The sequence below is a fragment of the Staurois parvus genome, unplaced genomic scaffold (genome assembly GCF_062004578.1).
Source record: "Staurois parvus isolate SC_StPar_1 unplaced genomic scaffold, SC_StPar_1.0 ptg000354l, whole genome shotgun sequence".
NCBI classification, from domain to species: Eukaryota; Metazoa; Chordata; class Amphibia; order Anura; family Ranidae; genus Staurois; species Staurois parvus.
In genome coordinates, this window is record NW_028318150.1 from 3,118,399 (window position 1) to 3,137,009 (window position 18,611).

The 18,611-nt window shown below is 45.6% G+C and overlaps 1 protein-coding gene across 2 annotated transcripts in view; it reads left to right on the forward strand.

The window, feature by feature from the left end:
• The first annotated feature begins 2,686 nt into the window (after window positions 1-2,686).
• The window catches only part of EPB41L4A (erythrocyte membrane protein band 4.1 like 4A), a 350,398-nt gene continuing 334,473 nt past the window's right edge, over window positions 2,687-18,611 (forward strand). For both annotated transcript variants that reach the window (XM_089684738.1, XM_089684739.1), the window contains exon 1: window positions 2,687-2,936. In XM_089684738.1, the coding sequence (XP_089540864.1) occupies window positions 2,838-2,936 (99 nt within the window). In that variant the 5' untranslated portion in view covers window positions 2,687-2,837. The remainder of the gene's footprint in view (window positions 2,937-18,611) is intronic.

Genomic DNA, 18,611 nt, shown 5'->3' on the forward strand with positions numbered 1-18,611 from the left:
GGGGGACACTGGTCCTCTTCAGTGGAGGGAGAGGGGGACACTGGTCCTCAGTGGGGGGAGAAGGGGGCAGTGGTCCTTAGCAGGGGGAGAGGGAGACACTGGTCCTCATCAGTGGGGGGAAAAGGGAGCACTGGTCCTCAGTAGGATGAGAGGGGGGCACTGGTCCTCAGTGTGAGAGAGGGGGATGCTGGTCCTCAGCAGTGGGGGGAGAGGGGTGCACTGGTCCTCAGTGGGGGGAGAGGAGGTCAGTGGTGCCCAGCGAGGGGAGAGGAGACACTGGTCCTTATTAAGGGGAGAGGGAGACGATGCTCCCCATCAGTGGGGGGAGAGGGGGATGCTGGTCCTCAGCAGTGGGGGGAGAGGGGAGCACTGTTCCTCAATGAGGGGAAAGGAGACACTGGTCCTCATTTTGGGGAGAGGGGGACACGGGTCCTCAGTGGGGGGTGAGGGAGGGAACTGGTTCTCACAGTTGGAGAGGGAGGCACTGGTTATCATCAGTAGAGGGAGAGGAATCACTGGTCCTCAGTGGGGGGAGAGGGGGATACTGGTCCTCATCAGTGGAGGAAGAGGGGGGCACTGGTCCTCATCAGTGGGGGAAGAGGGGGGCACTGGTCCTCATCAGTGGGGGGAGAGGTGGACGCTGGTCCTCATCAGTGGGGGGAGAGGTGGACGCTGGTCCTCATCAGTGGGGAAGAGGTGGACGCTGGTCCTCATCAGTGGGGGGAGAGGTGGACGCTGGTCCTCATCAGTCGGGGGAGAGTGGGATGCTCGTCCTCATCAGTGGGGGGAGAGGTGGACGCTGGTCCTCATCAGTCGGGGGAGAGTGGGATGCTCGTCCTCATCAGTGGGGGGAGAGGTAGATGCTGGTCCTCATCAGTGGGGGAGAGAGGTGGATGCTGGTCCTCATCAGTGGGGGAAGAGGGGGATGCTGGTCCTTAGTGGGGGGAGAGGGGGGCACTGGTCCTCAGTAGCAGTAAGAGGGGGGACGCTGGTCCTCATCAGTGGGGGGAGAGGGGGATGCTGGTCCTTAGCGGGGGGAGAGGGGAGCACCGTTCCTCAGTAGCGGTAAGTGGGGGGACACTGGTCTTCTTCAGTGGGGGGAGAGGTGGACACTGGTCCTCATCAGTGGGGGGAGAGGTGGACGCTGGTCCTCATCAGTGGGGGGAGAGGGGGGCACCGGTCCTCAGTAGCAGTAAGAGGGGGGATGCTGGTCCTCATCAGTGGGGGGAGAGGGGGGCACTGGTCCTCATTAGTGGGGGGAGATGTGGACGCTGGTCCTCATCAGTGGGGGGAGAGGTGGACGCTGGTCCTCATCAGTGGGGGGAGAGGTGGACGCTGGTCCTCATCAGTCAGGGGAGAGTGGGATGCTCGTCCTCATCAGTGGGGGGAGAGGTGGATGCTGGTACTCATCAGTCGGGGGAGAGTGGGATGCTGGTCCTCATCAGTTGGGGGGAGAGGTGGATGATGGTCCTCATCAGTGAGGGAAGAGGGGGATGCTGGTCCTTAGTGGGGGGAGAGGGGGGCACCGGTCCTCAGTAGCAGTAAGAGGGGGGATGCTGGTCCTCATCAGTGGGGGGAGAGGGGAATGCTCGTCCTCATCAGTGGGGGGAGAGGGGGATTCTGGTCCTTAGTGGGGGGAGAGGGGAGCACCGGTCCTCAGTAGCGGTAAGTGGGAGGACGCTGGTCCTCATCAGTGGGAGGAGAGGTGGACACTGGTCCTCATCAGTGGGGGGAGAGGTGGACGCTGGTTCTCATCAATGGGGGGAGAGGTGGACGCTGGTCCTCATCAGTGGGGGGAGAGTGGGATGCTCGTCCTCATCAGTGGGGGGAGAGGGAGGCGCTGGTCCTCATTAGTGGGGGGAGAGGTGGACGCTGGTCCTCATCAGTCGAGGGAGAGTGGGATGCTCGTCCTCATCAGTGGGGGGAGAGGTGGACGCTGGTCCTCATCCGTGGGGGGAGAGGGGGGCACCGGTCCTCAGTAGCAGTAAGAGGGGGGACGCTGGTCCTCATCAGTGGGGGGAGAGGGGGCGCTGGTCCTCATTAGTGGGGGGGAGATGTGGACGCTGGTCCTCATCAGTGGGGGAAGAGGGGGATGCTCGTCCTCATCACTTTGTAAAAGGGCAAGCTGCTTGGAGGTGACTACTTAGTGATTCTCCGCTTCCACAGCCGTCCCCAGGTATGGAATACGTATACTGACCATGGTCCAAACTGAATCAATGAACTATCTGGAGTTCACCTTTCAACTTTGTTTTAGTCTTTCCATCTACTCCAATGGGAGTGCAATGATTACATGTAACAAGCATTTTTTGTGCATTTTCACACCTAGCACCTTCTCCTCTTCTTAATAAAGGCTTGGACTAAAAAACTGCAGGTATAAACGAGTGTGAAAAAAGCACCCCAAATAAATGAGGAAGCTCAAGTGTGCTCCGCCTCCATACACGCTCTGCAATCTCATCACTTTGTATTTTATAGTAAATTCAGCCAAATATTCGCCTATAGTGTCCTGTGCAGTACCTGCTTTTATCCAGCAGAGGGCACACAAACCATGCCACCGACTACAGCCGTCTATTTGAAGGTATCCGTCCAATCACAATATTCAGAATGGAAAGCCAGAAATGACTCCGCCTCTCCAGTGACGTACAGGACCGCGCCCCGCCCCCTCAGTTCTTTATTCCATAGATTGGGTCTATATCCTTGGCAACCCCAGTGCGCGCTGTGAGCGGAGAACATGCTGAGCGCCCGCCGGGGCAGTGCAGGGGGGGCCCCGGACTCCCTCCACTGAGCACCTGCCGCCCCCTCACCCAGCGCCCAGCCCGGCACCTCCTCTCCGCCACACCATGGGCTGCTTCTGCGCCGTGCCGGAGGAATTCTATTGTGAAGTTTTGTTACTGGACGAGTCCAAGTTGTCACTGACCAGCCAGCAGCACGGGGTGAAGGTAAGTGTGCCCGGCCGCTCCTTTGTCCTGTGCCTGGGGCTGTGCGGGAGCCGAGGACTGAACGCCGCTACCTGTCATCTGGGTGCGGGGAGCCGCACCAGTCTCCGGTCCCTCCGATCCCTGCATGACTGACAGCCGGGGATGGAGCGACGTATGGGGAGCAGACAATGGCAGTACACACCCAGCACACTCCGCAAACTTACCGACCATCACCTACCGCACACTTCTTATGGACTGCCCTGGACCAACACCTACCTCTTCTTCTCATAGACCCTCTTAGATCATCACCTACCTCTACTTCTCATAGACCGTCTTAGATAATCACCTACCTCTACTTCTCATAGACCGTCCTAGATCATCACCTACCTCTACTTCTCATAGACCACCCTGGACCATCACCTACCTCTGCTTCTCATAGAGCACCCTGGACCATCACCTACCTCTACTTCTCATAGACCCTCTTAGATCATCACCTACCTCTACTTCTGATAGACCCTCTTAGATCATCACCTACCTCTACTTCTCATAGACCGTCCTAGATCATCACCTACCTCTACTTCTGATAGACCATCTTAGATCATCACCTACCTCTACTTCTGATAGACCATCTTAGATCATCACCTACCTCTACTTCTCATAGACCGTCTTAGATCATCACCTACCTCTACTTCTCATAGACCGTCTTAGATCATCACCTACCTCTACTTCTCATAGACCACCCTGGACCATCACCTACCTCTACATCTCATAGACTGCCCTGGACCATCACCTACCTACCTCTACGTCTCATAGACCGTCTTAGATCATCACCTACCTCTACTTCTCACAGACCCTCTTAGATCATCACCTACCTCTACTTCTGATAGACCGTCTTAGATCATCACCTACCTCTACGTCTCATAGACCGTCTTAGATCATCACCTACCTCTACTTCTCATAGACCGTCTTAGATCATCACCTACCTCTACTTCTCATAGACCACCCTGGACCATCACCTACCTCTACATTTCATAGACTGCCCTGGACCATCACCTACTTACCTCTACTTCTCATAGACTAGTCTGGACCTTCACCTACCTACCTCTACTTCTCATAGACCATCCTAGATCATCACCTACCTCTACTTCTCATAGACTGCCCTGGACCATCACCTACCTCTACTTCTCATAGACTGCCCTGGACCATCACCTACCTCTACTTCTCATAGACTACCCTGGACCAACACCTACCTCTAATTCTCATAGAACGCCCTGGACCAACACCTACCTCTACTTCTCATAGACCCTCTTAGATCATCACCTACCTCTACTTTTCATAGACTGTCTTAGATCATCACCTACCTCTACTTCTTATAGACCACCCTGGACCATCACCTACCTACCTCTACTTCTCACAGACCATCCTAGATAATCTCCTACCTCTACATCTCATAGACTGCCTTGGACCATCACCTACCTACCTCTACTTCTCATAGACCGTCGTAGATCATCACCTACCTCTATTTCTCATAGACTGCCCTGGACCATCACCTACCTCTACTTCTCATAGACTGCCCTGGACCATCACCTACGTCTCATAGACCGTCTTAGATCATCACCTACCTCTACTTCTCATAGACTGTCCTAGATCATCACCTACCTCTACTTCTCATAGACCGTCCTGCACCATCACCTACCTCTACTTCTCATAGACCACCCTGGACCATCACCTACTTACCTCTACTTCTCATAGACCGTCCTAGATAATCACCTACCACACACTTCTCATAGACTGTCCTAGATCATCACCTACCTCACACTTCTTATAGACCATCCTAGATCATCACCTACCTCTATTTCTCATAGACCGTCCTGATCATCACCTACCTCTACTTCTCAGAGACCGTCCTAGATTATCACCTACTGCACACTTCTTATAGAATGCCCTAGACCATCACCTATCTCTACTTCTCGTAGACTGTGCTGGATCATCACCTACCTCTGCTTCTCATAGACTGTCCTAGATCATCACCTACCGACACTTCTCATAGTCCATCCTAGATCATCACCTACTGCACACTTCTTATAGACCATCCTAGATCATCACTTACCTCTACTTCTCACAGACAGTCCTAGATCATCACCTATCTCTGCTTCTCATAGACCTTCCTAGATCATTATCTACCTCTACTTCTTATAGAGCGTCCTAGATGATCACCTACCTCTACTTCTCATAGACCGTCCTGGACCATCACCTACCTCTACTTCTCACAGACAATCCTAGATCATCACCTATCTCTGCTTCTCATAGACCGTCCTAGATCATTATCTACCACACACTTATCATAGAGCGTCCTAGATCATCACCTACCTCTACTTCTCATAGAGCGTCCTAGATCATCACCTACCACACACTTCTTTTAGACCGTCCTAGATCATCACCTACCTCCACTTCTCATAGATTGTCTTAGATTATCACCTACTGTACACTTCTTATAGACCGCCCTGGACCAGCACCTACCTCTACTTCTCATAGACTGCCCTGGACCATCACCATCGCACACTTCTCATAGACTGCCCTGGACCATCACCTACTGCACACTTCTTATAGACCCAAAAGTACAAGGAGTGCAGCGCTACGCTCCTTGTACTTTTGAGTTTATTAGAAAGGTTTTGTGACTTCTTATAGACCGTCCTAGAGCATCACCTACCTCTACTTCTCATAGACTGCCCTAGAGCATCACCTACCTCTACTTCTCATAGACTGCCCTAGACCATCACCTAGCTCTACTTCTCATAGACTATTCTAGATCATCACCTAGCTCTACTTTTCATAGACTGTCCTGGATCATCACCTACCTCTACTTCTCATAGACTGTCCTAGATCATCACCTACCTCTACTTCTCATAGACCGTCCTAGATCATCACCTACCTCTACTTCTCATAGACCATCCTAGATCATCACCTACCTCTACTTCTCATAGACCGTCCTAGATCATCACTTACCTCTACTCATATACAGTCCAATACCATCACCTACTATACACTTCTTATATACAGTCCTACATAATCACCTACCTCTACGTCTCATAGACTGTCCTAGATCATCTTCTACTTCCTGTATACTGTCCTAGATCATCATCTACCTCTACTTCCTGTATACTGTCCTAGATCATCACCTACCTCTACTTCCTGTATACTGTCCTAGATCATCACCTACCTCTACTTCCTATATACTGTCCTAGATCATCACCTACCTCTACTTCTTATATACAGTCTTAGATTATCACCTACCTCTACTTCTCATATACAGTCCTAGATCATCACCTACCTCTACTTATATACAGTCCTAGATCATCACCTACCTCTTCTCATATACGGCCCTAGATTATCACCTACCTCTACTTCCTTTATACTGTCCTAGATCATCATCTACCTCTACTTCTCATATACAGTCCTAGACCATCACCCACCCTTACATTGTATATACAGTCATAGATAATCACCTACCTACTTCTTATATACAGTCCTAGATCATCACCTAGCTCTACTTCTTATATACAGCCCTAGATCATCACCTACCTCTACTTCTCATATACAGTCCTAGATCATCACCCAGCTCTACTTCTTATATACAGCCCTAGATCATCACCTACCTCTACTTCTCATATACAGTCATAGATAATCACCTGCCTACTTCTTATATACAGTCCTAGATCATCACCTAGCTCTACTTCTCATATACAGTCCTAGATCATCACCTACCTCTACTTCTCATATACAGTCATAGATAATCACCTACCTACTTCTTATATACAGTCCTAGATCATCACCTAGCTCTACTTCTCATATACAGTCCTAGATCATCACCTACCTCTACTTCTTATATACAGCCATAGATCATCACCTACCTCTACTTCTCATATACAGTCCTAGATCATCACTTACCTCTACTTTTTATATACAGCCCTAGATCATCATCTACCTCTACTTCTCATATACAGTCCTAGACATCACCAACCCTTACTTTGTATATACAGTCATAGATAATCACCTACCTACTTCTTATATACAGTCCTAGATCATCACCTAGCTCTACTTCTTATATACAGCCCTAGATCATCACCTACCTCTACTTCTCATATACAGTCCTAGATCATCACCCAGCTCTACTTCTTATATACAGCCCTAGATCATCACCTACCTCTACTTCTCATATACAGTCATAGATAATCACCTACCTACTTCTTATATACAGTCCTAGATCATCACCTAGCTCTACTTCTCATATACAGTCCTAGATCATCACCTACCTCTACTTCTTATATACAGCCCTAGATCATCACCTACCTCTACTTCTCATATACAGTCCTAGATCATCACCTACCTCTACTTTTTATATACAGCCCTAGATCATCACCTACCTCTACTTCTCATATACAGTCCTAGATCATCACCTACGTTTACTTCTTGTATACAGTCCTAGATCATCACCTACCTCTACTTCTTATATACAGTCCTAGATCATCACCTACCTCTACTTCTCATAGACTGTCCTAGATCATCACCTACCTCTACTCATATACAGTCCAATACCATCACCTACTATACACCTATATACAGTCCTACATCATCACCTACCTGTACTTCTCATATACTGTTCTGGGGTCATCTACATCTACCCTTCATATACTAGTCCTGGGGTCACTGCACAGCCACCCGTATGATCACCTACCTGGACTTCCTGTCGGGTCACCTATGTGATCACCTACATGTACTTCTCATATAAAGTCCTGGGGTTACTGTACAGACAACTATATTATCACCTGTGTCTACTTCTAGTACATAGCTTCCCCTACATACTGCCTACTAGATCTGGTACAAGGGCTCCATGACTCCACAACCCCTGCATTCAGTGTGTATTTCCCCATGTGCCTTGTTAATGTGTTTGTTGGTGTTATTTATTATTTTTTCACCAAGTTGCATTTACATTGCATTGATGTGCAAACAGAATGCAGCACGCTGTGCTAATTATTTTTAAATACTCATGAAAGCACCTCCATGGTGTAAACCAGGCTCATTTGAATACATTTCTCTTGTATATGCGTTTGTACAGCATCTGTAGAAAACAAGCCCTAAAATAGGAAGTACGAAAATCAATTGTCCTCAAATGATCCCAGCTATGTAGGGGCTCGTTCACACAGGCGGCTGGTGGGCAGTAAAAGCAGGTGGTTGAGCTGCAATTTTAGAGCCCAACTAAAGAAGGCCATGCAGCCACTCAGGGCTGTACACATGTTGTGACAAAAATGAAAGCATTTGTCGCATTCAGATGACTGAGACCCATTTAAGTGTATGGGACTTCACTGCAACCATCTGTAGTACACGTTTGTAACCTGGTAGTTCAGCCTTTTTAGGGTTAGGACAGGCCTGCTCACTGCCTGTCAAATGCCCTCTAAAAATGATCCACCGCAGATCACTTTTCAGAGGGCTGCCACAAATGAGAAAGAGCCCTTAGGAATGTGACCTGTATGTGCTCTGTTTTATTCTTGTATGTATTGGATGCAGGGACGAACTGACCATTTGGAAACTCGGGCACTGCCCAAGGGCCCGGGGTCAGTAGGGGCCCCATGAGATGCCCCTGGTACCTTTTTCATAGGCTTTTTTTGAGTTTGGGCAAGGACACAGGGGCCCCATGATCCCCTATTGCCTGGGGGCCCCATGAGTTGTCAGTCTGCCCCTGGTTGGTTGTGTTCTATAAGGTGATCAGATTCAGCCATGTGCTTCCAGTATGCAGATATTACTTGAAATACATACTTACTAACCATATGTATTTGGTTTATATAAACACAGAGACATCGATCTGGGAGATATAAATAAAACCTTATACATTCAACCTAATCTTCTCCACCATAGAAATCTGAACTCCAGCAAAAAAAAACATTTTTTCATGTGCCATGTACATATAAACTACCTCCATTGATGCCTGTCATATGTGACTGCTGCATTGAGGAAAACTCATAAACGATTGTACAGTCTCTTTGAGCTCAGAATGGGTGGAAGAGAAGCAGCACTAGGAGCCTATCAGTTGTGGTGCAGTTTTCATGTGCTAACACAAAGCATGCTGATAGGAGGAGAGAGCAGAGGACCAAGAGATAAGCTCATCATAGGTTGCTTCTCCTTTCACTGTCCAGTTACAGACTGTTGGAGAGTGAAGACCAATCAGTGTTACTAAATTGCAGGAGAGAAAGATCAGGTCTCCTGCCCTGATAGATTAGGCTGAGCTTTATTAGGGACTGATGTGAATGTATAATATATATGTAAAGTGCTGCGTAAATTGACAGCGCTATAGAAGTACCCATAATAAATAAATAAATAATAAATAAATCTCGAGACTGGATGGACAGAAATACAAATCCTTTGGCAGGGAAAACAGCTCACATATATGTATTCTATCCAGGTATTTAGCCATTTGCCTGGAGTTTAGTTTAACTCTAGGTTCACACCTAAGCGTTTTCTGCTGCGTTTTGCAGAAACGCACTACAGTTCATTTAATATGATTTCCTATGGCACATGTTGACATCTGCATGTTTTCACCCGGTGTGTTTTTGGAAAGGGTCAGGGACTTTTTTGAGCCCAAAAAGTTGTGTTTTTGGTTCTATAGACTTCAATAGAAACGCTGCAGAAAAGCATGTATTGCGGTTTTTAAGGCATTTTTGCCCCATTTTTTTATGCGTTTTAAACCCGCCTAGCAACAAGAAAAATTACAAAAAAATTACAAAAAAAAAATACACAAAATGCATCCCAATCGTCCAAAACGTAGGTGCAAAATGCAGTGCAGAAACGGCTCAAACGCAACCTGCGTAGTTGAGAACCTAGCCTTACACCCCCCCCCCCCATTAAATTGGTGTCTGTCAGTATTTAATTCATGGTGTAAGTCCTCTCCAGCAGTCATGCTGATGACAGGGTTCCCTGGTACAGCCGTCCTTGCTGAGCTGTCATGGAATATTTTGAAGCAGGCAGATTGGTATGTGATGCCGTAACATGCACGCTGATTGAAATGCTGCCAAGAAGTTCCTGTTTTAAGAATGCTGATTTTTATTGTGACACTAAATTGTATATGTATGTTACTGGAAGCGGTTATATTGTAAGCTTTGTGAATGTGAAATAAGCTACAGAGGTATCACATTGTTACAAATGTGTGGTTAGATAACAAATGAGCAATTACAGGTTCACCAGGATCCAGGAGGAATTGGAATATCTGTTCTTTAGGTGGTGCCCAGACTATTATAAATATAGTATGACAGCTATACTCCGTACAGCAAAGCTCAGACTGGGGAAGGGAGAAGCAGAACAAGGAGTCTCTCCAGTGCAAAAAGTCATGCGGATAGAAGAGAGCAGAGTGACAGAGATGAACCCACTAATATGCAGCTTCTCCTTTCACTGACCAGTGACATGGTGGGGGTGGGGAAGATACCTTTACAGGGGCAGAATGACCATTTGGAAACTCGGGCACTGCCTGAGGGCCCGGGGTCAGTAGGGGGCCCCATGAGATGCCCCTGGTACCTTTTTCATAGGCGTTTTTGAGTTTGGGCAAGGACACAGGGGCCCCATGATCCCCTATTGCCCGGGGGCCCCATGAGTTGTCAGTCTGCCCCTGTACCTGTATGTGAAAGTGAAACTGAAGGATCGGGTCCTCTCCCTGCCAGACAGTGTTTGCACAGAGCAGTTTAATCCTGAGGCTGGGTGGACAGAAATACAAACCATTTGGCAAGCAAAACGACTCAGAAATTTGTATTCAAGTTGTGTATTTAGCTGTTTGTGTGGAGCAGTGTTTTTCAACCTTTTTTGTGCAAAGGCACACTTTTTTCATGAAAAAAATCACGAGGCACACCACCATTAGAAAATGTTAAAAAAATTTACCTCTGTGCCTATATTGACTATATATAAAGTAATTCTCTTGAATAGGAATCAAACACAAAGAAATTATTTTATAATTACTTTATTATGAAATAATAAAGTATTTTATAATTGGACCCGGGGGCCGGACCAAGAGTAGATGAATGATGTGTATGTGTCATCCATAGTAAGTATAGTAATATTCCCCCATAGTAAGCATAGTAATTAATCCCCCATATAGTAATTCATCCCCCATAGTAATTAATCCCCCATATAGTAATTCATCCCCCATAGTAATTCATCCTCCATATAGTAATTCATCCCCCATAGTAATTCATCCCCCATAGTAATTAATCCCCCATATAGTAATTCATCCCCCATAGTAATTCATCCCCCATAGTAATTAATCCCCCATATAGTAATTCATCCCCCATAGTAATTAATCCCCCATATAGTAATTCATCCCCCATATAGTAATTCATCCCCCATATAGTAATTCATCCTCCATATAGTAATTCATCCCCCATAGTAATTCATCCCCCATATAGTAATTCATCCCCCATAGCAATTCATCCCCCGTATAGTATTTCATCCCTCGTATAGTATTTCATCCCCCGTATAGTATTTCATCCCCCGTATAGTATTTCATCCCCCATATAGTATTTCATCCCCCATATAGTATTTCATCCCTCATATAGTATTTCATCCCCCATATAGTAATTCATCCCTCATATAGTATTTCATCCCTCATATAGTATTTCATCCCCCCATATAGTATTTCATCCCTCATATAGTATTTCATCCCCCCATATAGTATTTCATCCCTCATATAGTATTTCATCCCTCATATAGTAATTCATCCCTCATATAGTATTTCATCCCCCCATATAGTAATTCATCCCTCATATAGTATTTCATCCCCCCATATAGTATTTCATCCCCCCATATAGTATTTCATCCCTCATATAGTAATTCATCCCTCATATAGTATTTCATCCCCCCATATAGTATTTCATCCCCCCATATAGTATTTCATCCCCCCATATAGTATTTCATCCCTCATATAGTAATTCATCCCTCATATAGTATTTCATCCCTCATATAGTATTTCATCCCTCATATAGTATTTCATCCCCCATATAGTATTTCATCCCCCCATATAGTATTTCATCCCCTCATATAGTATTTCATCCCTCATATAGTATTTCATCCCCCCATATAGTATTTCATCCCTCATACAGTAATTCATCCCTCATATAGTAATTCATCCCCCATATAGTATTTCATCCCTCATATAGTATTTCATCCCCCCATATAGTATTTCATCCCTCATATAGTAATTCATCCCCCCATATAGTATTTCATCCCCCCATATAGTATTTCATCCCCCCATATAGTATTTCATCCCTCATATAGTAATTCATCCCTGATATAGTAATTCATCCCCCATATAGTATTTCATCCCCCCATATAGTATTTCATCCCTCATAAAGTAATTCATCCCTCATATAGTATTTCATCCCCCACAGTACTATTCCCCCCCCCCCCCTTCTAGTAAGCCAAGTCCCCCGTGTCAATTCACTTACCTTTTGCGTTCCTCTCGCTGTCTTCCCGCGCCGTTCGGGTCTTCAGGGCGGACTGTGAGAGGAGCCTAGCTCCCCTCCCCTCACGTTCGGCACGCTGCCCCGCCTACACACATCCTGACAGCCACATCCGCAAGCCGGATTAAAAGGTCCGCGCGGACTTTTGGGGCTGCCAACCGAGAGGAGGCAGGGGAGCGGCCGACCGAGAGGAGGGAGGGGAGCAGGCGCCCGGCACACAGAAGAGCCGCATTAGACTGGGTAAAGAGCCGCATGTGGCTCGCGAGCCGCGGCTTGCCGACCACTGAATCATTAGATTCTAATGATTGGTCTATTTGTGAGCCGAAGCCACATGTTACAGATGAAATTGGAATTTTTCCCACGGCACACCAGACAATATCTCACGGCACACTAGTGTGCCGCGGCACAGTGGTTGAAAAACGCTGGTGTGGAGTTCAGTTTGATACTTTACCTTGTCCATGCAGCCAGCCTCGGCTGTATCACAGCAATACTGAGGCCTGAAAAATCTGCAGAATCTAATACTTCAGAATTGTCCAATTTCTGGTCTCTCCCCTCCCCCCATCCCCCACTGCCCTCAGAGGTTTGATCCACCAGACTTTACAGTGCATCAATATTGTGTCCTGGAGAGATATTGACAGCCACTAAAAGTAGAGATGTAGAATAACCACTAGAGGGAGCTCAGCATTTTGACATATTCAGCTTCACTGCTTCACAATTACTGGGATAAGATTTCGTCCACTAGGGGTGAGCATTGTTTTTATAGATTTTTTTTTTTTAATTAAAGCTGATCTTTTGTACACACCATTATCTAAAACAAACAATACAATCTGTTTAAAATAGTTCTGTCTGCATTTGTTAATGTGCATCATAAAACATGCTTCCAGCCCTCAGTAGCAGGTGTTAGTGTCTGCACACATCCTACTCATCCTGACATATGCATAACACCTCTGGACATGATGGTTTTGCTGCTGGTGGTGTGTGATGTAAATCCACAGGATTCCCAGACAATGGAACCTGCCCTCCTGGTCTCTTTCTATTTTATTATACTTAGGAGTTGTTTGACAAGTATGTGTCAGTGAGTGGAAATCTCCCTGAGGGGACAAAGCCTAGTCTTGTATAGGTGTTACTGAGTATGGTAATTATAGCTCTTTTCAGTGTGTGAGTGTACATAGGATGCCTTCAGTAAGGTGATTGTGGAAGAGGTGTGCAAATTAAGGGAAAGTGATGGGGAGGGATCCTTAGCAACTTTTCTATTGATTTACAGTTGCTTATGTAAAGCACTTCTAATTGAATCAAGACTAGGTAGGGATACTGGGGACATTATTATTAAGAAGCGGAAAGTAGTTCAAGACATTGGGGTGGATTTACTAAAGGCAAATAGACTGTGCACTTTGGAAGTGCATTTGTACTCATTTTTTCCAGAGCTTCCACACAGCTTAGTGAATGCGGGGAAACTTCACTTTGTAAACAATATGTTTATTGTAATGAAAATGAAAAAAAAAACAGCAGTTTTCTTGTACATGGTTGGAAGATAGAAATCAGCAGAGCATTAGCACATTCGCTAAGCTCTGGGGAAAATTAGTGCAACTGCACTTCCAAAGTGTACAGTTTTCCCTTTAGTAAATCCAAATTGGGGCGGCACAGTGGCTAAATGGTTAGCACTTCTGCCTGGCAGTACTAGGGTCACTGGTTCAAATCCCAGCCAGGGCTCCACCTGCCTGGAGTTTGCATGTTCTCCCTGTGCCTGTGTGGGTTTCCTCTGGGTACTCTGGTTTCCTCCCACACTCCAAAGACATGCTGGTAGGTTCATTGGATCCTGTCTAAATTGTTCCTAGTATGTGTATGTATGAATGTAAGTTAGGGACCTTAGATTGTATGCCCCTTGAGGGTTAGGGACTGATGTGAATGTACAATATATATATGTAAAAAAGCACTGCATAAATTGACGGCGCTATATAAGTACCTGAAATAAATAATAAATAAATAAATCCACTGCTCTGTCTTCTATCCATCCAGTTGGGGGAGCTCTAGTCTCCTTTTGACATATTTAGCTATGTCAGCCTTCAGCTGTGCTATAAGAAGCCAATTGTTTGAGTCATAACAGCATTGACACATCCATTAAAAGTAGAACTATGGACTTCCATAAACATGTGCTGCAGCACTTAATTATAAGTGCATCTTCACTTACAGCAGTGTTTCTCAACTCCAGTCCTCATGGACCCCCAACAGGTCATGTTTTCAGGATTTCCCTCAGATGAAACAGCTGTGGTAATTACTAAGGCAGTGAAACTGATCAAATCACCTGTGCAAAATAATGGAAATCCTGAAAACATGACCTGTTGGGGGTCCATGAGGACTGGAATTGAGAAACACTGACTTACAGTGTTCTCTTGGTACTCTTGCAAAGCCCCACAAATACCATTGATCCTGCCAGTGAAGTCTACTTAATGCGTCCTGTGACAGTGTGGCAACAATGCTGCACTGCCACTGAATTCAGAGCAGAGTTGACCCTTTCATGTTGACTGAGCCTGCTTTCACTACTGTAATTACTGTTATCAGCATTGCCACTGGTGATTGACAAGCCTATGGCAATTTGTTCCCCTTATCTAACTATAGAAAATAATGTCTGCTCCATATGATACAATACCAAATGTCGAGGAACACTAGGTGATCTTAAAATCATATATTTTAATAATCAAGATGAAGCACCAGAATTTAACTGATTTAATAGAAACTACCTATAAGATTAAAACTGTCCTGCTTACCAAGAAGAAAATAGCCAGGCATATCAGTGTGGTGGGTGACGTATCTAGGTGTGATGCTAGGAGGAGACTGGCTAGGCTCTTGTCCTGGAAAGCTAGGTTGATAGGTGTGCACCTTGGGACGTGGGGTCAGGCTACTGATAGGGAAATCTGATGTGACCTAGAGTATATGCCAGAGGAGCCTGCTGGGTGAGGGAAGCAAGGTTGACTGTAAAGTATTACAAAAATCAGTCTGTATATGCAATAAAGCATGCGTGTTATACTCACTGTGGAACATAAGGGGTTAATCCTCTGCATTGTGTAAAAATTCTGTTTGATCCTGGCTTCTCTGATCCTCCCCTTCTATCAGTGTCCTCCTCTTATCTCCTGATAAGATATATATTATGTGGTGACACTGCACATGCTCAGTTTGGTGTGTATTGCGAGAGGGTTTTTTTTTTCTTGGGAGAGTGCATGTGATTGGCACAGTCAGCAATCAGCAATGTCCAGACAGAGGTCAAGGGTTCTGCAGCATCCTCCTAGAGCAGAATGAAAACTCCTTTTACAAGCTTTAACCAGAGCTTGGCTGGGCACTGATAGAAGTCTCAAGACTGCTCTAATTGCTGATGAGAAAAGGTATTTAGCAGTTTATATTTACTAAAATAATTGTACTTCCATGTTCTGTGTGCTGTGAGAGACCACAGATAATGAATACAGGGTGCTGGGTTTAGTAACACTTTAAGGCCTCATGCACACTGGGCATTTTTACAGCTGCTGTTTTTGGCTTCTGGAATTTTTTTTCTACAGCCAATAAACTCCTCAGCATGGTATCCTGTGTATCCATGCATACATAGGCTTTAATCAGCATTTTTTGGCAGGGACGTTTTCTGGCTGGAAAAAACCCAGAACTAGTGGGTTTCAGCAGAAGCTGTAAAAATGCTCTTACGCTGGTAAACGTGGTTAAACGCGGCAAAAATGTGTTTTGGTTTTTTTTGCTTAAAAACGCTAAACACAGAAAAACGCAGCTAAACGCTAATGCAAAAACACAAAAAAATGCAGAAACACTCACATTTTTAATGAGACTTTATACAGCTAACACTACCGGCGCTTTTAAAAAGCCCAGTGTGAATGAGGCCTAACACTGCCGCGTTGCAGGTAATCTTGGAAAACTATCTGCCAAGCCTGTGACTGTAATGCAGATTAGGAAAGTTGGATAAACATCAGAACTCTTTATCCGCATGCTTGTTCCAGATCTTGATTAATGATTCAATTTATTGACACAAAATGGTCAGCATGGCAGCCAGGCAACTTGCATTATCAGAAGAAGAGGTTAGCAATGGTAGCTGCTATGCTTCTCCCATGACAGGCTCCTTTAAAGGTCTGTATTCAGCACTTCAGGGCCTTAACTGATAGATGCCTAAATAGGAACTATTACAATTTTTTTACATGAATTAGTTCCTGATGGGACAAAGTACAAGTATTTGTTTGTCTCATTATCCTAGGTGTGCTAAAACACTAGTTGTGATGTTGGACAGTGCACCCCCCAGCCCCGCAGCTAGCAGGGAGATGTCTGTTTCTTCTTTGTAGCGCCTATCTCTGGCTTTCAGAACTTGCCTGAGGCCAGCATTGGCACAAGGAATGCAGAGCAGGGCTGCTGTTAGAAACCACGGGGCCCCTACAGCCACCCTGATAGCCACCCCCCAAAAAAAGCTTACTATGCTTCAGCTATGAATGAACACAGTGAGTGATCGGTATTGATCACTTATTATGTTCAGGAAGGGGCTGGTAAATGTGACATATTTACCGGGCCCTCCACCCTGTAGGATCCTATTGTGTGCTTGCAGCTGCCGGTTGAAAGCAGACCTGGGAATCCAGTAGCACTGTTGGGGGGGCACACGGGGCCGGGGCAGCAGGGGGAAATGTATGGTGCACAGGGAGGATGATGGGTGCAGCTGGGGGAAATGACTTTAACTAATTCCTTGTATGTCTTTCTCTGCAGCAGCTAAAAGCCAGCAGGAGGGAGAGGAGAAGAAGCTGCTGCAGAGAGCCATATAGGGGATCAGTTCCAGTAACTGCCCCCCCGCCGTGCCAATCACCCTCACTGCCCACATCCAAACCACCCAACTGCCTGGGCCCCCCTGCTGTCCTGGGCCCCATACAAAAGGAATGGTGGTACCCCTTTAACCACGTCCCTTATGCAGAGCAATGGGGGACTGACACACATCGCCTATTTCTGCATTTCTCAGGGATCTGGGGACAGGCACTGCAAAGTAAAGTAGCCAACTCCTTGCCAGGTGTGGTGTTGGGTGGGCATGCACCAATTGGGGGAGGGTTGTCCTGTCCTATATCACAGCTAGAGTCACAGGTCACCTACGATGATGGAACAAAATGCTGCATGTACTTGTTCCTATGAGGAACTAAATGACGGAAAAAAATAGTGATGATTCTTCTTTAAAGCAGAACTACATTGTATCTAAGCAGGACCAGAAGCGCTATTTAATTCAGATTTGATAATCAAAGCAAAGTCACCCATCCATCCATGTCTCCATGGTTTATTTTGCTGAGGAATCACTTAGAAAAGCACCCCCTAGCATTTCTGGCCGTTGCCATCTTGAATAAGGGCAGGCGAGTCGTATAGTAATTACTTCCTGGAATCCATCTGCCCTTAGCTCAGATATACAGACAGGAGGGTGGGCTTAGCGAATAAACCCATTCCGCCCCTCCAGAAGACCCCTGGGATGTATGCCTACATTTGCCTAGGCCTGGAAACCAGGAGGTAACTGAAAAAATGTAAAAAAGAAAGGTTAAAAACCACTTAATATCATATACTTTCCTATCTATTTACTAAGGCTAGCCACAAAAGGATTACAATTAGTCAATGTGGATTGAGAGAGTGAATTTCCACTTTAAGGTCTAATATTGTGTAAATGCTAGTTAACCCCTTGACGCCGACGTCACACAAATATGCGGCCTCACAGAACTTGGCTTTTTTCCATGGGACCGCATATTTGTGTACCTGTAAAGTAAAGGTTTGATCTAGTTCAGTGCCAGTGTTAGTGTTTGAGTCACGTCAAAGTCAAAGGTCAGGGTTGTTTTTTTTTTACTTAAATTGCTATCAGTATCAGTTAGTGTCAGTGTCAGTGTGTTTTAGGTAAAAAAACAAAACACAAACTGTGCACTATTGTTTCTGGGTTGTAGTACAGGTACAAACAACTAATAACATACACATATATGGTATCACTGTGATCGTCAAGAGCTGGAAAATTTATTTTGGGTTGTTCTGTGGTGGTAACAAGAAACACACGGCTAAATTAAAAAAATGATTTTTTTTTTACTATTTTGGGCCAGTTTTCCTTTGGTAATAAAAAAAAATCAGGAGACATTATTATTAACATTTACCACCAAATGAAAGCCCAATTTGTCCTGAAAAAAAGCAAGGTATAATTCACCTGGATGTA